The sequence below is a fragment of the Panthera uncia genome, assembly GCF_023721935.1.
Source record: "Panthera uncia isolate 11264 chromosome A3 unlocalized genomic scaffold, Puncia_PCG_1.0 HiC_scaffold_11, whole genome shotgun sequence".
In the NCBI taxonomy this organism is placed as follows: domain Eukaryota; kingdom Metazoa; phylum Chordata; class Mammalia; order Carnivora; family Felidae; genus Panthera; species Panthera uncia.
The window spans coordinates 70,692,099-70,714,398 of record NW_026057578.1 but is presented as its reverse complement, the minus strand read 5'-3'; the positions used below and the strand labels follow the sequence as shown (position 1 = coordinate 70,714,398).

The window sequence follows — 22,300 nt, the reverse complement described above, 5'->3', positions numbered from 1 at the left end:
GGTCATACGGGATTCTTTACAGCCCCAGTGCAGCTCTTTCTGCCCATGGGTCCTGTACTTTAATAAAATCACCTTTTGCACCAAAGACATCTTTAAGAATTCTTTCTTGGCTGTCAGCTCTGAACCCCCGTCACCCCAAAACCTCATTAACATGTTCTGCAGAGGTGTTTGAGTTTTATCCAACAGGTCAGAATTATTGTAGAGTTTTTGCATTGGAATCATCCGATGTGATTTCTGTTTCTCAAGTATACAAACAAAGACTAATTCCAAATGGATTAAAGATTTAAATGAATCACACACAAAAAAGAGAAAACAATATAAGAAAACTTAGGAGAATAATTAGATAATCCTTGTGAATAAAATAGGAAATCTTTCTGTCATGAAAGAAAAAGACGAGCAGGAGCACCTGGGTTGAGTGTCTGACTTCAGCTCAGGTCATGATCCTATGGTCCTGCATCAGGCTCTGTGCTGACTGCTTCAAATTTTGTGTCTCCCTCTCTCTCTGCCCCTCCCTTGCTCATGCTCTGTTTTTCTCTCTCTCTCAAAAAATAAACGTTAAAAATGAAACAAAACGGGCACCAGCTGGCTATGTTGGTAGAGCATGTGACTCTTGATCTCAGCATTGTGAGTTTGAGCCCCACTTTGGCTGTAGGGACTACTTAAAGTCTTTAAAAAAAAAAAAAAGAAAAAGACATTTAACTAATAAAAATTAAAAATACTTATAAGGCTCTGGTTTAGTCTCTGGGGCTATAATAATGGAATTTGGCTCAATAGAGCTTATGTTCAAGTAAGGGGGGTGGGTGTCTAAATAAATAACACATAAGTAAGAAACTCTTTGGTGATGGGGTTTTGGGGTGATGGTGGGGGGTTTGGAGCCAATGGCCAAGAAAGAATTCTTGAAGATGTCTTTGATGCAAAAAAGGTGATTTTATTAAAGCATGGGGACAGGACCTGTGGGCAGAAAGAGCTGCACTGGGGTTGTGACAGGTAACTGATTTTTTAAAAAAAGGTTTTTTTTAAACTTATTTATTTTTGAGAGAGAGAGAATGTGAGTGGGGGAGAGGCAGAGAGAGAGGGAGACACAGAATCCAAGCAGGCTCCAAGCTTCAGCACAGAGCCTGCTGCGGGACTGGAACATACATACTGCGAGTTCCTGACCTGAGCTAAAGTCAGACACCCAACCAATTGAACCACCCAGGCGCCCCGGGTAACTGATTATATATCCTAAGGTTAGGAGAGGGTTTGGGATAGAGTAAGTTTCTAAAGTATTTTGGAAGCAAGGTTTCCAGGATCTTGAGGGGCTAGCTCCTGTTAGGAAAATGCAATTTATTAGGGTGTAGTAAAACCACAGTCATGAGGCCCTTCAGATGTATATCAGCTGGCCGTAAGCTTGGAGTATGATTGCCAGCGTGTATTGTGGGGGAGTTGAGATCAAGGAAGTTTCCAAAGAAGTTTTTATATGTTAAAGTAGACTTACAGGATCCTGGGGGGTCAGGGTAATGTTAAGCCAAGGTTCCCATTTACTCTGTTTCAAAGACTTGTCGATGTGCTGTAGGCAGTAAGGGAATTTAAATTTTAGTTTGCCTTAGTTTCCCACATTACCATGGCAAACACTTAAACCCCTTTCCTTTGTTCTTGAGTAGCCAGGAATGTCTGAGGAATATCACACATATTCCACCTGGGGGCAGGGGTGCTCTTAGCCTGTACTGTGCCCTCAGCTTGCTTTGTGCTCCCTCATCACCTGGTTTGTGTCCACTAAATGTTACTAACAATCCCTCCCACTCATGTGGCAACTAAAAATGTCTGCAGATACTGCCACATGTCCCTTGGCAGGAAAAATGGCCCATGATTGAGAACTGCTGGTTTAGACTCTTAAATGAAACTGAATATTCATGATGAATTTTTAGGCAATAGCTCACTGATTGCAAAGATGTTTAGGGGCAAGCAGGAGACCTTCCTAGCACTTCAGAATTTTGTCAGAGTAGTGAATACCTGCTCTGCTTATAATTCAGATGGTAGTTTGCATTGTGTCTTTGGTATTTCATAAGTCACTTGATCTTACCTTGCACTAATGTCATTATTATACACATAGGTTATCATCATAGAAGATTTCAATATAAATATGTTGAAGATTGTTCTGAATCTGTTAATCCTATCATAGCCTAGAAATTGCTATTCTGAAAAAAATAGTCAACACTTTCATTTAATAGTCTTTTGACTTTTTCTCGTATAAATATGGTATAGAATATGTAATTTTAAATTTCAGTTATTTTAACTTTTGATTTATGGATTACAGAAAAATCCTCCTTTATTTGGCAAAGCTACCTTTTTCTGTGTACAATGCAGTAATTTTCAGCTAGTTGCAGAACTGCAGATCTGGGGAGGGAACAAGAAAGTTGTGCAGTTATTCATCTAACATATATGATTTTGGGGCACTGTCCCAAGTACTAAGGGTGCTATAAAATGATGTGGATACAGATCAAGTCCATCAGAATGTTACCACCTAGAAAGGAGATAGGACTTGTATGTAACTAATTATATTAAAAGTGGGGAGTGTTAGAGAAGTACTGTACGGATAAAGTATTGTGGACATTCAAAGGAGGGAGTGATTACCTCTAGCAAGGGATGAGAGGAAGGAAGGGTAGAAACTAATAAAGTAGTCCTGGCATTTGTATTGGACCTTCACAGATGGTAGGATTTGGATTTATAGAGCTTGGGAAAGGCCTATTCTAAGTGGAAAGAACATGAGCCCAAGACCTATTGAGATCAAAAGTAATTTGGTTTGAGTACAGGAAAGAAGCTTGGGAATGACATAAGGAGTTTAATATGTGTCAAGGGTGACATTTTACCCCGGTGGGAAAAGGACTTAAAAAAAAAAAATTATTTAATTTGAGAGAGAAAGTGTGTGTGCTCAAGCAGGGAAGGGGCTGAGAGAGAGAGAGAAGGAGAGAGAGAATCCCAAGCAGGCTCTGCGCTGTCAGCACAGAGCCTGATTTAGGACTTGAGCTCACGAACCATGAGATCCTGACTTGAGCCAAGATTAAGAGTTGGATGCTTAACCAACTGAGCCACCCAGGTGCCCCAAAAGGATGTTTTAACTAATAAATACTGCGAGTATAATTTGCTATCCACATATAAGAAAGCCAACTAGATCCCTTCTTCACAAAATACACAAAAAGTAAATTGTAAAGGGGTTTAAGATATGTATCTATGTGAAGAAATTAGGAGAATATTTATGTAACTGGAGTAGAGATGACATTTTTTTTGTAAGATAGGAAATCCAGATACTATAGAAGGAAAGATAGACCTGCTATAATAAATGTCTTAAAATTAGTAATTTCTGTTAAAATTATGCAAACCTTTGGCTTAGTGATTTTATTTTTTGAATTTTCTCCTTTAAAACAAAAGCCCTAGGGTGCCTGGGTAGCTCAGTTGGTTAAGTGTCCAACTCTTGATCTTGGCTGAGGTCATAATCTTGAGGTTCATGATATTGAGTCCCACCTTGGGCTCTGCTCTGACAGCGTGAAGCCTGCTTGTGATTCTCTATCTCCACTCTTCCCCCACTCCTTCTCTGTGTTCTTTCTCTGTCTCAAAAGTAAACTTAAAATATTTTTAAAAACAAAAGCCTTGATACATAAGGATGTATGTACAAAGGTATTCATTGTGGTATTATCTATAATGGCAAAAAAACCTCTGGATATCTGAATTCCCACCATTAAGGCTATGGCTGAATAAATGATTATATACAAACTTTATGCAACTGAATAGTGAGGGGCGCCTGGGTGGCTCAGTTGGTTAAGTGTCTGTCTTCGGCTGAGATTGTGATCTCATGGTTCGTAGGTTTGAGCCCCATGTCAGGCTCTGTGCTGACAGCTCAGAGCCTGGAGCCAGCTTCAGATTCTGTGTCTTCTTCTCTCTCTGCCCGTTTCCTGTTCACATTCTATCTCTCTCTCAAAAATAAATGTTAAAAGATTTTTATAAAAAAATAGCGAGGTGTTAGGAGCAGAGGCTCTATTACCTAACCATATGTCTGACCTTGGGAATGTTACTTAACCTCTTCAGAACTCTGTTTTCTTATCCTTCTTTTTTATTATTATTCTTTTTAATTTTTTTTAACGTTTATTTTTGAGACAGAGAGAGACAGAGCATCAACAGGGGAGGGGCAGAGAGAGAGGGAGACACAGAATCTGAAACAGGCTCCAGGCTCTGAGCAGTCAGCACAGAGCCCGACGCGGGGCTCGAACTCACGGACCATGAGATCATGACCTGAGCCGAAGTCGGACACTTAACCGACCGAGCCACCCAGGCGCCCCTGTTTTCTTATCCTTCTGATGGAGAAAATAAGTGGTAAGATGTAAGAACTAATGATGATTCAGTTTTATTATATATTCTGTTCATGTAACAGATGTTGTGTCCAGGCTCTATTTTATTTATTTTATTTTTTTATTTAAAAAATTTTTTTTGTTTAATGTTTATTTATTTTTGAGACAGAGAGCGAGCATGAATGGGGGAGGGTCAGAGAGAGAGGGAGATACAGAATCGAAGCAGGCTCCAGGCTCTGAGCTGTTAGCACAGAGCCTGATGCGGGGCTCGAACTCACGGATCATGAGATCATGACCTGAAGTCGGACACCCAACTGACGGAGCCACCCAGGCGCCCCCAGGCTCTATTTTAATAAGCACTTTATATTAACTTATTTGACTTATTCCTCATAATAACCCAAAAAGTAGGTTTTATTGTTTTCCCCATATTACTGATGAGGAAACTGTGATACAAGTTAATACTATATTCTAATATAATTTACACATACAAAATTATATATTTATGCCACGCTGTAAACAATGCTATAATCAAACTATAAATTTTTTTTAGTTGAAATTTTTATGAATCACAAATGAGAAACAGACAGTTGGGCTTTGAGTTAAAAGTTACCCCAGATCTCTTGTTTCTCATTTAGACATAAAAAAGGGCAAAACCAGTAAAAACAACGACATTTGCTCAGCTGAACAGCTGGTGTGCAGTCTGAGGTTGTGTAGCACTAATTACTCCAGAGGCTGCCGAAGAAGGTAATTGCCCTTTTCTCTTCATTTTCAATACTGATTTTTTCTCCTTCAATTCCTTCTTTGAATATAATTTATTCTGCAGTAATAAGAAAGAAGACATAGGAGAACTGGGATGCACATTTTGGGAAAGATAAAGGAAAAGAAAAGCTTTTGGTTTTTAGACATTTTTTGGTTAAAATATAACACACACAGGTGACAGAATACCAGCAAATACACAGGTGCAGATGTGAATATTGTATTTGTTTCTTAGGCATAGGAGGAAAAAAGGAGAGTGGAAATTTGATTTCAAGCTAGCATGATTCTTTTTTTAATCCCATGCTTTATATTTTTAAGTTTTTACTAAGAATTTTCTGTAAGAATGAATTAAAAAAAATTTTTTTTAAGTTTATTTATTTTGATGGTGGGGGGGAAAGGGCAGCGATAGGGGGAAAGAGAATCCCAAGCTGGCTCTACAGTGCAGAACTGGATGCAGGGCTTGATCTCACATAGTGTGAGAGCTGAAATCAGGAGTCAAATGCTTAACCAACTGGGAGCCACCCAGATGTCCTGTACAAGAATGAATTTTTAAAACTCCAAGTATACAGCAACAGCTGTGTACAATAATACCTATGTTGTATTCTCGCCAAGCCTAAGAAATAACCAAATCCAAAATGTGTCACCTTGAATAAGACCAATGGCCTGGATGTTGAAAAAAGTCAATGACTAAGAATGAAGAGACTCCTATATAACCTAAGATGTATACTACTATCATATCTTAGAAAAATAACAATGATTTCAATTTTTACTGTTTATTTACCTTTATTCCCTTTCCAGTCAAAGTTCATGACTTGCGTTTGATTGTTGTCTTAAAGTCTACCATAGCAGCCCTCCTTTGCTGTATATTTTAGGGCACACTATTGTTTTTTGTTCTACTATGAAAGAAAGTAACTGCTGCCACTTAAACTTATGATGTGCTATCTAGTTTCAGGTGTACTCCAGTTGCTCAATATTTTTTTAATGTTTATTTATTTATTTTTGAGAGAGAGAGAGAGAGTGAGCGTCTGAGCAGGGGAGGGGCACAGAGAGGGGGACAGAGGACCTGAAGTCGGCTCCTCACTGATCAGAGAGCCTGATGTGGGGCTCGAACTCATGAACTGCGAGCCCAGGACCTGAGCCGAAGTCAGAGGCTCAACCGACAGAGCCACCCAGGCACCCCTCTAGTTGCTCAGTTTTCATGGTTGCAGTGTCTTTATGAACTTCTTTTAGGATAGCACTTATAAATTTTAAACATTTATCTTCTGTTCCCAGAAATAGCGGTACTTCCTTCAGGTTAGTTGTTTATTTTCATCCTTTTCTCTTGTGCCTTTGCTTTTCCTTAAAAAAAAAGAAAAAAGAAAAAAAAAGGTTCTTGAGCTCTTTGTAAATGAGCATGGTATTAATTGCTGGGCCTCACTTTAGGGTCCATGGATGAAATGCAGGAAAAGAGCTGCTTCTCCCCTGTCTGCCTCTAGCCTATGGCCAAATAAGGAAGGCTTTGTTGGGGAGTATGAGGATGCTCTAATGCTTTCAGGGTAGATTGCTCAATTAAGAAAAACAAATGTGGTTTTAGCTAGAAACCAACACAGTTGCTGATAGACTTTCTTTGTGTAAAGGAATGGGGTAAGAGGTTTGGCTTGGCTGTTCCATATACATATTTTAATCATCCTGATTTTAATCCTACAGCCCCCTCCTTTCTATTCCTGTTTTCATGTTTGGTAGTTCTCCAGGTTCTGCTGCCAGGAATGGCTTCTCCATGGGTGCAGCTTCTTGTGCCTGTGTGCATGTTCTAGATTGCAGTTTTTTTCTGCACTGGCTTAATCCCCAATATAATCCCATCTACTTTTTCTCTTCTGGAATGAATGAATACATTTTAGTGGAATTTTGATAGAAGTGGAGGAAAATTAATGTCCTTAGTTTATCTCACACAGAGTAGATAATACATAGATATTTGTTGAATAAATCGATTAATGCTGTTGAGAAAACTGGGCAAAGCATACTTTTGTCTAAGTTAAAAAAATTATGGCTGTAGGATATGGACAATTAAATGAATCCGTTTCTTTTTTTTTATCCTTTAATTGATTCTATTTTAGGAGGAAATCTCATTGAAGTTAAAACACCAGTGGAGGTACAAAATGAGAAAGCTGCCATCTCTCACGATTTTTTAAAAAATTAAAGCCCTTAATTTCATTTTGTTCCTTTTTAGTGTTTAGCATAGTGCCTGGCATGTTGTAAGTATTCAATAAATGATAGTTATTATTATTATGTTTGTTTAACTCAAACTCTTTTTGTCTCTCATTTTCATCATCCAAGAAAATGGGGATTAATATATGTAAAATACCTGGAACAGATTTTGGCATATGTAGTATTTGCTACATAAGGTTAATTATCATTCTTTGATCCATGAACAACTGTTTATTTTTTTCTATGAGGCTTTCATTGATCTTAATTAGTTTTAATTAATAATGTGCCAGTCTGTATTCTGTTTGTATTAAAAAAATTTTTTTTTAATGTTTATTTATTTTTGAGAGAGACAGAGACAGAGCGTGAGCAGGGGAAGTGCAAAGAGTGAGAGGGAGACGCAGAATCTGAAGCAGGCTTCAGGCTCTGAGCTGTCAGCACAGAGCCTGACGCAGGGCTCGAACACGTGAACCATGAGATCATGACCTGAGCTGAAGTTGGATGCTTAACTGACAGAGCCACCCAGGCGCCCCTGTATTCTGCTTGTATTTTATGTCACAGCCTTTATGTTGAATTAAATTGACTTGCTTTTTTTTTTTTTAAGTTTATGTATTTTGAGGTGTGGGGAGGAGGGCAGAGAGAGAGGAAGAGACAGAGAATACCAAGCAGGCTCCCCACTGTCCCTACAGAGCCTGATGCAGAGCTAGAACTCAAAAACTGAGATCATGACCTGAGCTGAAATGGAGTCGGCCTTTTTACCGACTGAGCTACCTAGGCACCCCGTGGTTTGCTTGATTGTATGTCTCTCCACCAAATGTGGTTCTTTTTTTTTTTTTTTTTTGTTTTTTTTTTTTTTTTGAGAGAGAGAGAGAGAGACAGGGGGGGGGGGGGGAGGGCAGAGAGAGAGAGATCACAAGCAGGGGAAGGGCAGAGAAAGAGGGAGATGCAGAATTTGAAGCAGGCTCCAGGCTCCAAGCTGTCAGTGCAGGGCTCGAACCCATGAGATCAGGACCTGACCTGAGCCAAAGTCGGATGCTTAACTGACTGAGCCACCCAGGTGCCCACCTTTGGTTCTTGATAGCTGGTAACTATCTTTTTTATTTTGGTAGTCTTGTTGCATCGTCATGGCTTGCCACATAACATGAGTCCCTCATTTTTGCTGGGTCTTAATTGATGAGGAGGATAGTGTGACAGGAGCATGGGGTAGGGTGTATTATTGGGAAGTGGAATGTGACAAATATGCTGATAACAGATTATAAATAGTTGAATAACAGATAAAAGAATTTGAAGTTTAGTATGCAGTGGAAGGCATTTTTGATTATTGATCAGGTTACTTTCCTATTTTACAAAGATAATTGAGTGCAGAGTAGAGAATGTATTGGAAAGAAGAAAAGAGATTAGAGGTTAAGTTAGAAGGTGGCTCCAGATATAAGGTGCCCCTACAATGAAATGTTATTCTCTTTTGGCCTTATTGATATCAGGTGCTTGCTTAGTAGTGTCTGGTGCATTAATCATAAAGGATGAACTGAGATCTTTGAGTTAAATCAGGAAGGGATTATTGGAGACTTGAGACTACACTGATTATGTGAGCACAGCAAGAGTAAAAGGAGATTGGAGGGGCATTAAGAAGAGTTGATAAGGAAGTAGAATATGATAGTTAAAAAAAATTCTGTTACACACACACAATGGAATATTACTCAGCCATAAAAAAGAATGAAATCCTGTCATTTGCAAGAATGTGGGAGCTAAAGAGTATTAAGCTAAGAAAATAAGTCAGAGAAAGACAAATATATGATTTCACTCATGTGGAATTTAAGAAATAAAACAGATGAACATAGTGGGGGAAAAAGAGAGGCAAACCAGGAAATAGACTCTTAACTCTACAGAACAAATTGAGAATTTTGGGAGGATTGGTGGCTGGGGGAATGGGTTAAATGGATGTTTAAGGAGGTGCTTAATGAGGATTAAGGAATGTACTTGTGATGAGCACTGTGTGTTGTATGGAAGTGATGAATCACTAAATTGTACACCTGAAACTACTGTTACACTATATGTTAACTAATGGATTTAAATAAAAACTTGAAAAAAAAATTCTGTGAAGGATAGGAAAGTTGAAAGAATAAAGAAAATTACAGGGTCAAGTGGTGGTTTTTCCAGTTACAGAATGTGTGTATGTACGTTGTTAAAGTTTTATAAAGACAAGAAGGTTCAGTACAATTAAACCACCAAGAGATTAGTGCTAAACTACATAATATTTGAGAGACAGAAAGAGTGCAAATGGGAGAGGGGCAGAGGGAGCAGGAGACACGGTATCTGAAGCAGGCTTCAGACTCTGAGCTGTCAGCAAAGAGCCCGACATGGGGCTTGAACTCATGAACTGTGAAATCATGACTTGAGCCGAAGTTGGATGCTCAACAGACTAAGCCACCCAGGTGCCCCAACTATATAATATTTTAGAAAGGGAAAATGAAATTTAAGAAGAATGAAAACACCCTGAAATTCACTAAAGCTTATTTTCATCATATAAACTTGACATACAGAATAATAATTTTAGTAGTTGTCTCTGGAGGAGTTAAAATTTAAAAATTACAAAATCATTCCACTAACTTTTGAGTTTTTAATATATGCTTAGGGTGAATTTATTTTAAGCCTTTAGAAACGCATAAAAAGAGATTGTTAAGAGCTGAATAAATACACAGAAAATATAGTCACAGTATTTCTGGTGAGAAAAGATAAGCATAATTGGAATATTTCATATGTAGATTTCTTTTAAGTTTATTTATTTTGAGAGAGAGTGCACGTGCATGCTCGTGTGGCAGGGGCAGAGGGAGAGAGAGAGATTGTCAGTTCAGAACCCCATGTAGGGCTCAAACTCAAGAACTGTGAGATCATGACCTGAGCTGAAATCAAGAGTCAGAGACTTAACCAACTGAGCCACCCAGGCACCCCTCATATGTAGATTTTTAACATATGATGAGGGGGAATTAAGAATTGTAAGTGCATGTATCATATGTATCATATGACTGAGTTTGAAAGAATCAGGGATGGTACATTATAGGAGTATGATGCATTGATATTCATAGCTGCTCCCAAGTTATAATTTAAAAGCTATGTATCCATGGAAAAGAGAAATCTAATAGAATGAAATGTTGACTATAAAATGTTTGAATAATATCTAATAGATCAAATATGGTTCTTAAATTATAGGCATGATTGATCTCATTATGAATCTCAAAGAGATACTAAAACCATGGTAATCTGAATATATAATATAAAGTAATATTAGGTAATACATATTATTACATCAGGTATTGTATAATGCTTCACACATGTTAAAATTAAATAAGCACCTTCAAAATGTAAAACAATCATTTCAGGTACTTTATTAGTTGAAAATGAAAAAAAATTCCTTTTTAAGATGAAATGCATATCTGTAGACAATGGCCACATTTCAAAAATCAGTCTTTTTAAAAATTAAAAAAAAATTTTAATCTTTTTTTAAATGTTTATTTATTTTTGGAGAGAGAGAGCATGAGCGGGGAAAGCAGAAAGAGAGAATCTGAAGCAGGCTCCAGGCTCTGAGCTGTCAGCACAGAGCCCGATGTGGAGCTTGAACCCACAAACTATGAGATCATGACCTGAGCTGAAGTCAGACGCTTAACCAACTGAGCCGCCCAGGTGCCCCTTTATTTTTTAATTTTTAAAAAGTTTTATTTATTTTGAGAGAGACAGAGCATGAGTGGGGTAGGGGCAGAGACAGAGAGAATCTCAAGCTAAGTTGTCAGTGCAGAACCTGATGTGGGTCTTGAACTCCTGAAACTGTGAGATTACCTGAGCCAAAATCAAGAGTTGGACATTTAGCCAACTGAGCCACCCAGGCACCCCAGTCTTTTTTTGTTTTAATGTTTGTTTGCTTATTTATTTGTTTTGTTTGTTTATTTATTTAGAGTACGTGTATAAGCAGGGGAAAGGCAGAGAGTGAGGAAGAATCCCACTCAGTGTCTGAGCTGTTAGCACAGAGCCCGATATGGGGCTTGAACTCCCAAAACTGAGATCATGACCTGAGCCTAGATCAAGAGTCAGGCACATAACTGACTGAACTGCTAAGGTGCCCCTAAAATTGGTCTTTTGTACTTTCAAATATTCAAAGATGACATCATAACCTTTGTTTCCCTAAATGATAACTTTTTATCTGTGGAGGTGGTATTTAGATGGGATTTACCATTCTGGGTAGATTGAAGAGTGATTGTTGGAAACATAATAGTGGCCTACGGGAGTAGAAAGACCTACTTTAAAAAATCTCCATTAGAGATTTATATTAAGAGTTTCTTTGTTTCTTTCTTTTTTTTTTTTTTAAGAATTTAGTATGGCCTTTTTCTTTTCTTTTTAAAATTTTTTTTAATGTTTATTTTTTTTGAGAGAGACAGAGTGTGAGCAGGCGCGGGGCAGAGAGAAAGGGAGACAGAATCCAGAACAGGCTCCAGGCTCTGAGCTGTCAGCACACAGCCCAACGCGGGGCTCAAACTCACAAACTGTGAGATCATGACCTGAGCTGAAGTTGGACGCTTAACCGACTGAGCTACCCAGGTACCCCTCCTTTTTCTTTTTTAATGTTTATTGATTTTTGAGAGAGAGAGAGACAGAGAGACAGAGAGACAGAGTGCAAGCAGGGGAGGAGCAGAGAGAGAGGGAGACACAGAATCCCAAGCAGGCTCCAGGCTCTGGGCTGTCAGCATAGAGCCTGACGTGGGGCTCGAACTCATGAAATGTGAGATCATGACCTGAGCCAAAGTCAGATGCTCAACCGACTGAGCCACCCAGGCGCCCCTAAAAGTTTCTTAATGTAGGGTTTACACTCATACTTCTCTTGAATTCCTAAAATTTGAAACCTAATATTTGTACTCTGAGGAAAGAGAGTCTTTGAGTTTTGTGTGTAATTAGCAAAGAATGAGAAAAAATGTCTTGAAAGTAAGACCCAAGGACTGTAAAGACAGACAGTTTTGCTAACAAAAGTTAGGCTTTAGGTAACTTGATACCTTTTCATTCCTGCTAACTTAGAGGCTTTAAACCCTAGCTTCTAACTCAGTACTATTTAACTTCTCCATTTTAGTCATGTTTCTCCCTATCCCAGGAAAATTAACATCCCTTATTTCTGAGCTCTTTGGAATATGGCTTCCCTATAAATGCTGATGGCATATCATATTTATAGTTACATATTTTCTAACTTGTGACTGAAAGCCTAGAAAGACAACAAATGGGCATCCCAAAGTTACCCCTTGCTCTTTATATTCTGTAACAATTATATATTAAATGGTAGAAGAATCACTTTGGGGAGGTCACACACTCTTTTGGACTTAGGTTTGTTTGTAAAATGAAAGGCTTTTTATCATTGAATTCACCTATGTGGGTCTTGGGTAGGCTCATTATATTTGTGGGAATCTATATACATCTATAAAAATGAACTTTAACGGGATGCCTGGGTGGCTCAGTCGGTTGAACGTCTGATTTTTTATTTCGGCTCCATGATCCCAGGGTCATGGGATCGAGCCCTGTGTCGGACTCCTCACTGAGTGTGAAGCCTGCTTAAGATTCATTCTTTATCTCCCTTTGCCCCTCTCCCCCACTTGCATGTGCTCTCTCTCAAATTAAAAAAGATTCAGACTTAAAAAAAAATCAACATCTTTATGTAACAAGGTACCTATTTCATTATATAAAAACAGTTAATCTTGTTTACCTCCTGAAAAAAAGATGCTGTATAGTAAAGATGGTGAAGTTCAGGTGGGTTTTTAAATATATCATAGAAAGATCTAGTGCTTTTAGAGTGAGAGAGAGACCTGGATTTCTGCTACTTAACAGATAAGTAACTGCAGGATAGTATGGAAACAAGCTCAGAGGAGTTGCCCAGAAAATGCTTCCATATGTAAAGTGCCCAGCATATCCTTATGAGATGATCATTAATGTTAATGATCATTAATATTAAGTACCTTTTCTTGTTTTACAGGACAAGTGAAATGCTTTCTAGAAAACTAATAATGAAAATGTTGGGAAAATATTTAAAATAGTTATAGAGCTGAGTAAATTACTAAGTTAGGTGTTACTAAATAGAAAAACATGGAAAGGGCTACTTCCCCTGCTATGTAGGACAACTTTATTTAATGTGAAACTTTTCTGCCCCTGCCCTGCTTGCTATCTCTCAAAAATAAATAAACACAAAAAAAAAAAAAAAAAAAAAAAAAGAAGAAGAAAGAAAGAATCTTGATTAGGGGCACCTGGCTGGCTCAGTCAGAAGAGTGTGTGATTCTTTATCTTGGGGTGGTGAATTCAAGCCCCATGTTGGGTGTAGAGATTACTTAAAAATAAAGTCTTAAAAAAAAAAAAAAAAGAAAAAATAATCTTCATTAGAATCAAGATCAATTCTACATGAGTTAATCTTATACATTTTAAAAAACTACAATTCTTTTTTCTTTCATGTGTATTTTGAGAGAGAAAGAACCCACAAGTGAGCAGAGGAGGGACAGAGAGAGACAGAATCCCAAGGAGGCTCTGCGCTGTCAGCACAGAGCTGGACACAGGGCTCCATCTCACGAACCATGAGATCATGACCCGAGCCAAGATCAAGAGTTGGATGCTTAACCTACTGAGCCACCCAGGTGCCCCTAAAAAACTATAATTCTAAAAGTCATTTCAAGCACTAAACTTTCATTATATATATGGTTGTGTTAATTTGTAATATCAGAATGGCCATCTATCTTTTTTTCAAGTTTCACTGTAAGATTAATACAAAGTGAGTGAATGATAGACTACATTTCATCATTTCGTGGATGTGATTGGTACATTGTAAGTTGTGCTTTTTTTTAGCGGAATGTTTTTTTCATTCTAGTAAAATGCATTTATTCAAAAAAGAAGTATAGTACATTATAATTCTAAGGAAATTTTTATATTAAAAATGCCAGTCTTTTTGATTTAAATTGGAAAGGGTCTTATATAATACCTGAACAAGGAAATTCACAATCAAGGTTGAAATCTTGTCTATATTACCATATATTTCTAATTATACATTATTTTAAGATTACATATTCTAAACCATGGTTACAGAATTACTGTACAGAAATATATTGAAGGTATTATCTTTTGGTTTAATTCTCTACAACTTGAAAATAGAATTGTGACATGAAATGACACAATTATTTTTACTCTGAAAATAACAAGCTCTGAACTTCATCCTTCATTGTACTTTTCTAAAGAACTCACTTCTCATGAGCAAGTGTTCAATATTATTTAGCTAGGAAACCATTATATTATTAAAACTTGAATTTTTCTTTAACTCTATCCCAGTATTTTAAATATTTATGTGTTTTAGGATATGTGCAATTAAACCACACATTTGATCATAGCTTGAATAATACAACATTAAAAATAAATAAGATCTTCAAGTAAACAAACATGTTTCCAAATCATATTGCCAGTGTACATGAACCTATTCTCTGAGGACTAAAAGCTCTGCTTGTTTGAAAAAGTCAATGATTAGGTCTTTATAAGCAATTGAGGTTCTGTTTTCCTTCTAAACGTTCCTTCACTAATTTTTCCAAAGAGAAAAGATGCTCATCTGCATCTTCTGGCACAATGTTCCTAATAGAATTTGCAAGTTCAAAAAGATATTCTGTATTTTTTCCACTTGGACCAGCTGCATTAAAAATTTGTTCAGCAATGTCTTCCAGAGGTGCAGGACCAAGATAATTAGGATTATCACATGTTCCAATATATAGCAACACATTAAATGGTTTTGTTGTGGGATCTTTTGGATAAAAAATGACTGTTGTGGTCCTGTAGCCTCCCTTCTCTCTGAAGTCAAGGTATGCTTTTACTTCTTCTTCCTTTCCTACTGGCAGTCTGTAAGCAACACCCCATACACAACCCTGTTGAAAAATGAAAAGAACGTATTATTTAGAATTTACAGGGCTAAAATAGGTGAAGATATGTTATGCTCTAAGAAAATAGCTGTATATTCTTAGAAGTCAGTGTAGTTTTGATTCACTTAAAGTGCACTGAGGGGTGCTTGGATGGCTCAGTGGTTAAGCATCCGACTTTGGCTCAGGTCATGACCTTACGGTTTGGCCCCACATTGAGCTCCGTGCTGAGCGCCCAGAGCCTGCTTTGGATTCTGTGTCTCTCTCTCTGCCCCTCCACTGCTCACACACACTCTCTCTCTCTCTCTCTCTCTCTCTGTCTCAAAAATAAACATTAATTTCTTTTTTTTTAAAGCGCACTGGGAGGTACAAACTAAACAATAAAGGAAATCAGCATTTTAAATTCTTCAGTCTGAATAAATAATTTCTTGCACACTAGGATATTTATCATTGTTTAAGTTTTAAAAATCGTATCTTTTAACTAGTGGGACTGAAAAAAAATCAGGTGTTCATTTGGTCATTAAACACAGTTCTAAAGTTTTAAATCCTTAAACATTTCACTGATGGTACAGGACGGTAGTTTCCAAACTGCTTTATGGAATGTTGTAGCCACTTGGGAGCCTACCTTTGGGGATGTTAAGTGCTGGGTGCTGTCTGGGAGGGCTTTGATACACCAACTTACTTTAGCTAAAACTGAGCGTCACTTATCTTTTTACCGGCTGTTTCCTTATTTACAGAAAGGGGTCTTTGTTTTAAAAGGTCTGTAAGAAAGCAATCAACTACTGAAGGCCACAGCAAGTTCATTTTATTCATTTTTTTCACTGCAGGAGCTTTCAAATATCCTTTGTAAATAATTCCATGCAGAATACTAAATGGCAGTCTCTTTTGTTGAGAGCCCATGAACAAAGTGTCAGTAAAAAAACTGGCTGCAGAAGTTTTTGGTTTGTTTTTTAGTGTTAATAAAATATCTGATATAAACAGGATTTATTTATAAATCAACTATTTATTTATCAACTAACTGAGCATTGCCAATTTATTTGTAGTTATAGATTATCTAGTTTTTTCACAACCTTTAATTACTGGCTTTAATTATTAAACTCTAGGTTGCTAAGTATCTTCTTGAGTGAATTTTTTTTTAATGTTTATTTTTGAGAGAGTGCAAGCTGGGAAGGGTCAGAGAGAGGGGGACAGAGGATCCGAAGTGGGCTCTGCACTGACAGGCCGACAGCTAGCCCAGTGTGGGGCTCGAACTTGGGAACGGTGAGATCATAACCTGAGCCAAAGTTGGATGCTCAACCGACTGAGCCATCCGATGCCCGGTTCTTGAGTGAGTTTAACATTCTGTAGAAACAAAGTGCCGTTTATTGACTTTAATTAAGAGTTACAGTTACCAGTTTGAAGCCATTTTTATAGATGCTTTTCCTAATGTAAATTATGAAAGCACTTCATTATTTCACCATTATTCATTTCCTGTTGATAGCTGCTTGACTTTTGTATATCAAAGTCATTTCCAAAGTTAAATTTTTACCTTCACACTATGAACGTCCGAATCTATACCTCAATGAAATGATTGAAAATATTTAAGAAACAGAGGACTATCAGGTAAATACGTTTTCTAGTGCCCCAAACCTGTTTAAAAACCTGTTGTGCTAGTAAAAAATTAGGCAAGAAAGAAAGTGGTAACTCCTGACAGGGAGAGAGAATTTTTGCTGAGAATAGTATACTCCTAGCAAATACGAGAGTTTCAATGGTTCCACTTGATGTGGCAAGAATGGCCAAGTGTGCCTCAGTGGTAGTAGGGCTGTCTGAGGCCTAGGGCCATTAATGCCAAATTCTTAGTCAATAAACTCAAGGAAAAAAAAAAAAAGACTACATGCCATTTGGTTTTATTTTGTTGTCTACCAGGCATTCTGCATTCCAGCTTTTCCCAACAGTTAAAAAGAAACACAATAAATACAGAGAGGAATTCTAGACCTACTGCTCAAGCTGTCTGTGATGACTGTTAATAAAATTCCATTGATTATTAAAACTGAGAAACATCTCAACATTTTATATGATTAAAGACTACACAAAAAAAGAACAATAATACCATACCCCAGGATCTTCAACAAGAGTCACAACTCTTCCAGGCTGTTTTAAAAAAAGTAAAAAAAAAAAAATTTTTTTTTTCTGAATCAAAGTTTATCAACTAACTGAGCATTACCAATTTATTGTTGACATGGAATATTTTAATTGTTCATACTAAACACCTCCATAAAGTACTCATTTTTATGATAAATTTTCAAGTGAATTAAGAATATACATTATCCAAAGTATCTTGACTTTTCTAAAAGATTCTCTTCAATTTATGTATATTAGCTATATTATATTCACTTAAAAAATGGATATATTAAAAAAAATACCTGTGACTAAGGCTCATGTAAAATGAAAGACAAAGGAAGAAGCAATTATAAAAGTTCTGATCAGATTGCTATAGTTTTATTAGGGAACAAAACATGCTCTTCCAGAGTGCTTTCCTATAATAGGGAAGTAGCCCTCAAACTTTAGTGTAGATCACAATTACATGGAGGGTTGATAAACACACTGCTTATGTACAGTCCCAGAGTTAATGATCCTGTAGATTTGGAGCTGTTTGAGAATTTGCCTTTTTTTTTTTTAAGTACACTTCCTACCTGGTGCCAAAGGCTATGTATCTACTGACATGTTAGCATCATTAGTGAGAATGCTGAATTCTAAGCCACATTTTAACATATTTATTTGCCCATTGTCTGACACACAGGGAGCATAAATAATTCAGGTATTTGTGTCATCTTCATTGCTATTTCCTTCTGGTCTTTGTCCATTTGTATAGATAATTTGTAATCACGGAAAACATGGGATTTGGGATTATGTTTCTTATTTAATTTAATTACATTTTCCTGTTAGTGTTATCATATGTTTTAATAGTTGCATAATATTGTATCATCAATGAGCTATAATTTAAACATTCCTGTGTTGTTGGGCATTTAGATTTCACCTTTTTTCTATTTAAGATAATGCTATAATGAGGACACATATCTTGGTGTGGGTTATGTAGGCACTTCCATATTACTTTCAATTTCAAGATGAATTAGGAGCTATTTATTGACTACTTAGTGTGTGTTGTAGAGAAGATAAAACCTTAATTCTTGCTTTCAAGAGCTTATATTATAATTCTGGAACACAAACTTAACACATGAAACAGGTAGAGAACACTTAAGGGCTAAGATGTATGGTATGAAGGCAATTAAGAATTTTGAGTCTTGGGTGGTCAGAAAGGAAAACAAAATTCTGGCAAAAGGGCATGATTTACAAGTGCAGGCCTAGAGGCAAGACTACACCAGGCTAAATGTTTGACTAGCAGAGGGTCCCACCTGGAGAGATTATTCAGAAAGATAATTGGAGAAATAGGATAGTCAGATTTGAAGAGCCAGAGTGGAGGTGAAATTAGGGGACAATGGAAAATAAGCCACTGAAATTTGGGAGAAATAGGAAATTAGGAGCTACTGCAGCACTTGACTAGTAGCTGACTGGCATGATAAAAGGTGTTTGGGGAAGATGAGTGGTAAAGTGTATAGTATGGTTAGAGTGGGAAGAAGGTAGACCCTCAGTAAGAAATGTTCGTGGTCCTGGTGACAAGTTCTGCACTCCACCTTTCCTTGTCTCCCCTTGTATCCAGCAGTCACCAATTACTGGTAACTGTCTGTTGAATCTTTTTCTGTATGTTGTTCCTCTGTATCCTTCATTTGCTTCCTTAGGGACCTTGCTGCCTGCCTCTAGTTTTGTTTACCTCTAGTCTATTCTCTACTTGGCAGTGGAATGACTTTCTAGTGCAAAAATTGGGTCACTCCTGTGCTTTGAATTTTTTCAGGGTTTTAAAATTCTACAGGATAAAACTAAAAGTTCTCAGCATGATTTAACTACAACCCTTATTTCTTACCACTTTTTCCCTCAATCTGTGCTGATTTATTTATAACTTTTACAAACATTCGTATCTTTGGATATACCAGTGCTCGGTATAGAATGCCCTTGCTTTTCTGTCTCTGGGTATCCTCCTGCACTACATCCATAAAGGCTTGGCTGACTCCTCAGGTGACTTTGCAGCAGATTTTTCTCCTAAACTGTGATTTTCCCTTTTATTCACTTCCCTGTGGCACTTGTCAGGTATTGTTTGCATAGCTGTCTCCTAAGTGCTCAGTAGTAATTGTTGAAAGGGGAAGGAGTGGTAGAAAAGTCCTGGACTTTAGGTGGTGGCAGCTGAAACAGAAAACAAGAGTACATAGGGACTCATTTTAAGGGGATATAAAGGACTCCCTGTGACAGCTTATGGAACAGACATGGACTTTTGGCACTACTGAAAATTTACTTGGAAACATTTTCTAAAATTTATGTTCTTAGTCTCTAAAATACATATATATTATTGAGAAACAATGTATATTTGTAAGTCACATGAAAGGCTTTTGGGGGGACTGAAACTAAAGCAGGGGTCTTTCAAGCTGAATGGTTTGGAGGATATTGTGAAATGAGTCATTATAGATGCTTTCATTGAGTAATGAGTAATTTTTCTGATCTAGATCTAGAAAAGTTAGAGATTTAGTAAATGTTCATGATTATCTCGTGTTAAAATGTTTCTTTTTGAAATTGAAATATATTCTCTCTGCTGTGAAAAATTTTTCACATTTAAATAAATCCTTAATTTGGGTGAGACAGTGTCAGTTTTTTAATATATAAATGAGATGCTTAATAAAACTTAGGAAGAAATTAAAGTTTAATGAAGCTAAAAAGAAACCATAATTGAAGTAGGTTTGGTATTTTTCCCACAAATGTCACATCGCAGCATGTGGAAATGAGCCTAACATTTGTTTAATAATATCACATTTCATATGTAATGATGACTAACTTACTAGGAGCATATGTTGCTATAAAAAACATAGTCCTATAAAACATCCACATCATTCTTCTAATTTGCTGGATATCTTTGTAGCCTTTTGTATTTATATAAGGCTGGTGATCCATTGTAATAAAAAATATTAAAATAATATTCTTTCCAGTTTTAACAAAATAGTATACTTAAAAAAATACTTAGAGTTTCCTTTAATTTGCTATGATGTATTCTTTAACTAAAAGTAAGTGTAAAACTATTAGCCATTGCAGTCCCCCTGTACCCCAACTTACCTGCCCTATATTTTAGTAAATTTAAGTAAAAAGATACTGGCTTTTATAGCTCCTTTCTTCTTTTAAAGAATCATGAGCTGTTGTATTGACTTGACAACTTCTTATTGTTCTGTTCCAACAGTGTACATATCTCAATATGCTATATAACAAACACATATGTTTTGATTGAAACTAGAATAGTAAAATATGCTATCAAAACATTTGTAAGCATTTAATACTTCGTCATTAAAATTGGAGCCTTTCTTTCTTCAGAATAGAAATTTTAAGTGTTCGTATCTGACAACTCAAAAGGCATTTTACTTCACTTAGAAGTTTTATTTAACTCTTTAAAGTCTTAGACATTGTTTTATAATATATATATTTTTTAAGATTTTATTTTTAAGTAATCTCTACACCCAGTGTGGGGCTTGAACTTAAAACCCTGAGATCCAGTTGCATGCTCTACCGACTGAGCCAGCCAGGCACCCCTCTTTTATAATAGTCTAGAAGAAATTTTGGACATGAAGCTCCTGTTGGCTTACAAATGTGCGTTTGCCCTAAGTCACTACCGTTTTCCAGTCATCTGCCTACCATATTGTGTTTTGGGGCCAATATTAATTTCTCTTTAAAAAACAGTAATCAAGCTCATACATAGCTCTGAGTACTTTAGAGAACATACAAACAATAAAAAATTTTGTGCACTTCCAAAAGTTAGAAGGTTAAGTAAACCAAGTACAGTATTTAAGTTATCCAAATTGTTACCCACAACCTTGTTTTCCTTGTGGATTGGTTGTTTTGCAGCCAATACAAGGCTGAGCTGCTACTAGTTTTCTAGCACACATATATTGGGATGAAAGTCTTCTAATGACTGAAAAATAGATCAAGGAACTTACATTTCACATTTATAATTTAGAGGAGAAACGTGGAGAAATAAAGATTAAAATAATGCTGGACACAGTAATGGGCACTGTGTTACTCAAGTAACAAACCGAGAACTCAAATATTTAACTTCGCCGATACCTGACAACCAAAGGAAGTGATCACGGTAAGCTCCTTAACAACCGGAGATAATTTTGGAAACTAGTTTCTATGTGACCTTAGATGTCATAAAATAAAACCTTTGGAAATAATATGCTTGTTTAAACTTAAACCAATGAAAGTCTGCCAGAAAGCAGAAATGCCAACAAATTTAATTACTAAAAAGCTAAAGCTGAATGTGCAGGTTGATTTTAGTATTCAACTCCGTGGTGAAACGGAGATTGATTTTCCCGCCGTTTTTTTTTTTTTTTTTTTAAATGGCAGAGGTCGCTCACAGATGGGGCTTCCTGCCAGCCCATCAGCCTTGGGCGAGCTTGTGTGCCTTTGACCCTGTTTCTTGCTTTCCCAAGAAACTAACCATCAGCGTCTCAAGAGGCTTCGGAAGTAGTGCCCTTGGTTTGGGAGAGAAGTAGAGGACAGATGGAGAGAAAGGTGCACAGATGTAACAGCATTATTCCTAACTTTCTTGCTCGGTCATCGTAAATGTTGGGGTGGAGGTCCAGCAGAGTTGGACCGCGAGTTGGGTGGGAAGCGGCGCTCCGAAGGCAGTTAAGGGTGGGGGGCTGACTGGCGCCTCACCTTGCCCGGGACCCCGCGGTGGTCGGTGCTCCCCTGCCAGAAGCGCCTGTTGTAGCCTGTGATGTATCCAACCAACTTGTCCTGATAGGGGAAGTCCACTTTCCAGATCAGGGACCCGTAACCAAAAACCCACATCCTTTCCCTTGCTCTTCCGCTGTGACGGCGGTCAACCCTCAGCTCTGGTGTCTGCGGTGCCGGCACCAGCGGGAACTGCAGCCTCGCAGACGCTAGTAACCGGCTGCGAGGGCGCAGGCGCAATGGCCACGCTGCGCAAAGCACACTGGGACGTGTAGTTCGAGGGATGTATTCCGACTTCGTCAGTCAACGTTATTCTGTTTCCTTGCT

The 22,300-nt window shown here is 37.4% G+C and overlaps 2 protein-coding genes across 3 annotated transcripts in view; one reads left to right on the top strand and one right to left on the bottom strand.

Moving 5' to 3' along the window:
• ASB3 (ankyrin repeat and SOCS box containing 3) overlaps positions 1-22,300 on the top strand; it is a 116,334-nt gene that overhangs the window by 2,381 nt on the left and 91,653 nt on the right. The window lies entirely within an intron of this gene.
• On the bottom strand, positions 14,271-22,230 carry CHAC2 (ChaC glutathione specific gamma-glutamylcyclotransferase 2). Of its 2 annotated transcripts, XM_049651469.1 has the most exons (3): positions 21,956-22,230; positions 17,261-17,296; positions 14,271-15,175 (listed from the first exon to the last, which is right to left on the bottom strand). In XM_049651469.1, exons 1-3 carry the CDS (start codon positions 22,088-22,090, stop codon positions 14,792-14,794), a joined length of 555 nt encoding a protein of 184 aa, XP_049507426.1. In that variant the 5' UTR covers positions 22,091-22,230; the 3' UTR covers positions 14,271-14,791. The 2 variants fall into 2 exon arrangements, with proteins under 2 accessions (XP_049507426.1, XP_049507427.1); XM_049651470.1 differs by lacking the exon at positions 17,261-17,296 and having other exon boundaries at positions 21,956-22,227.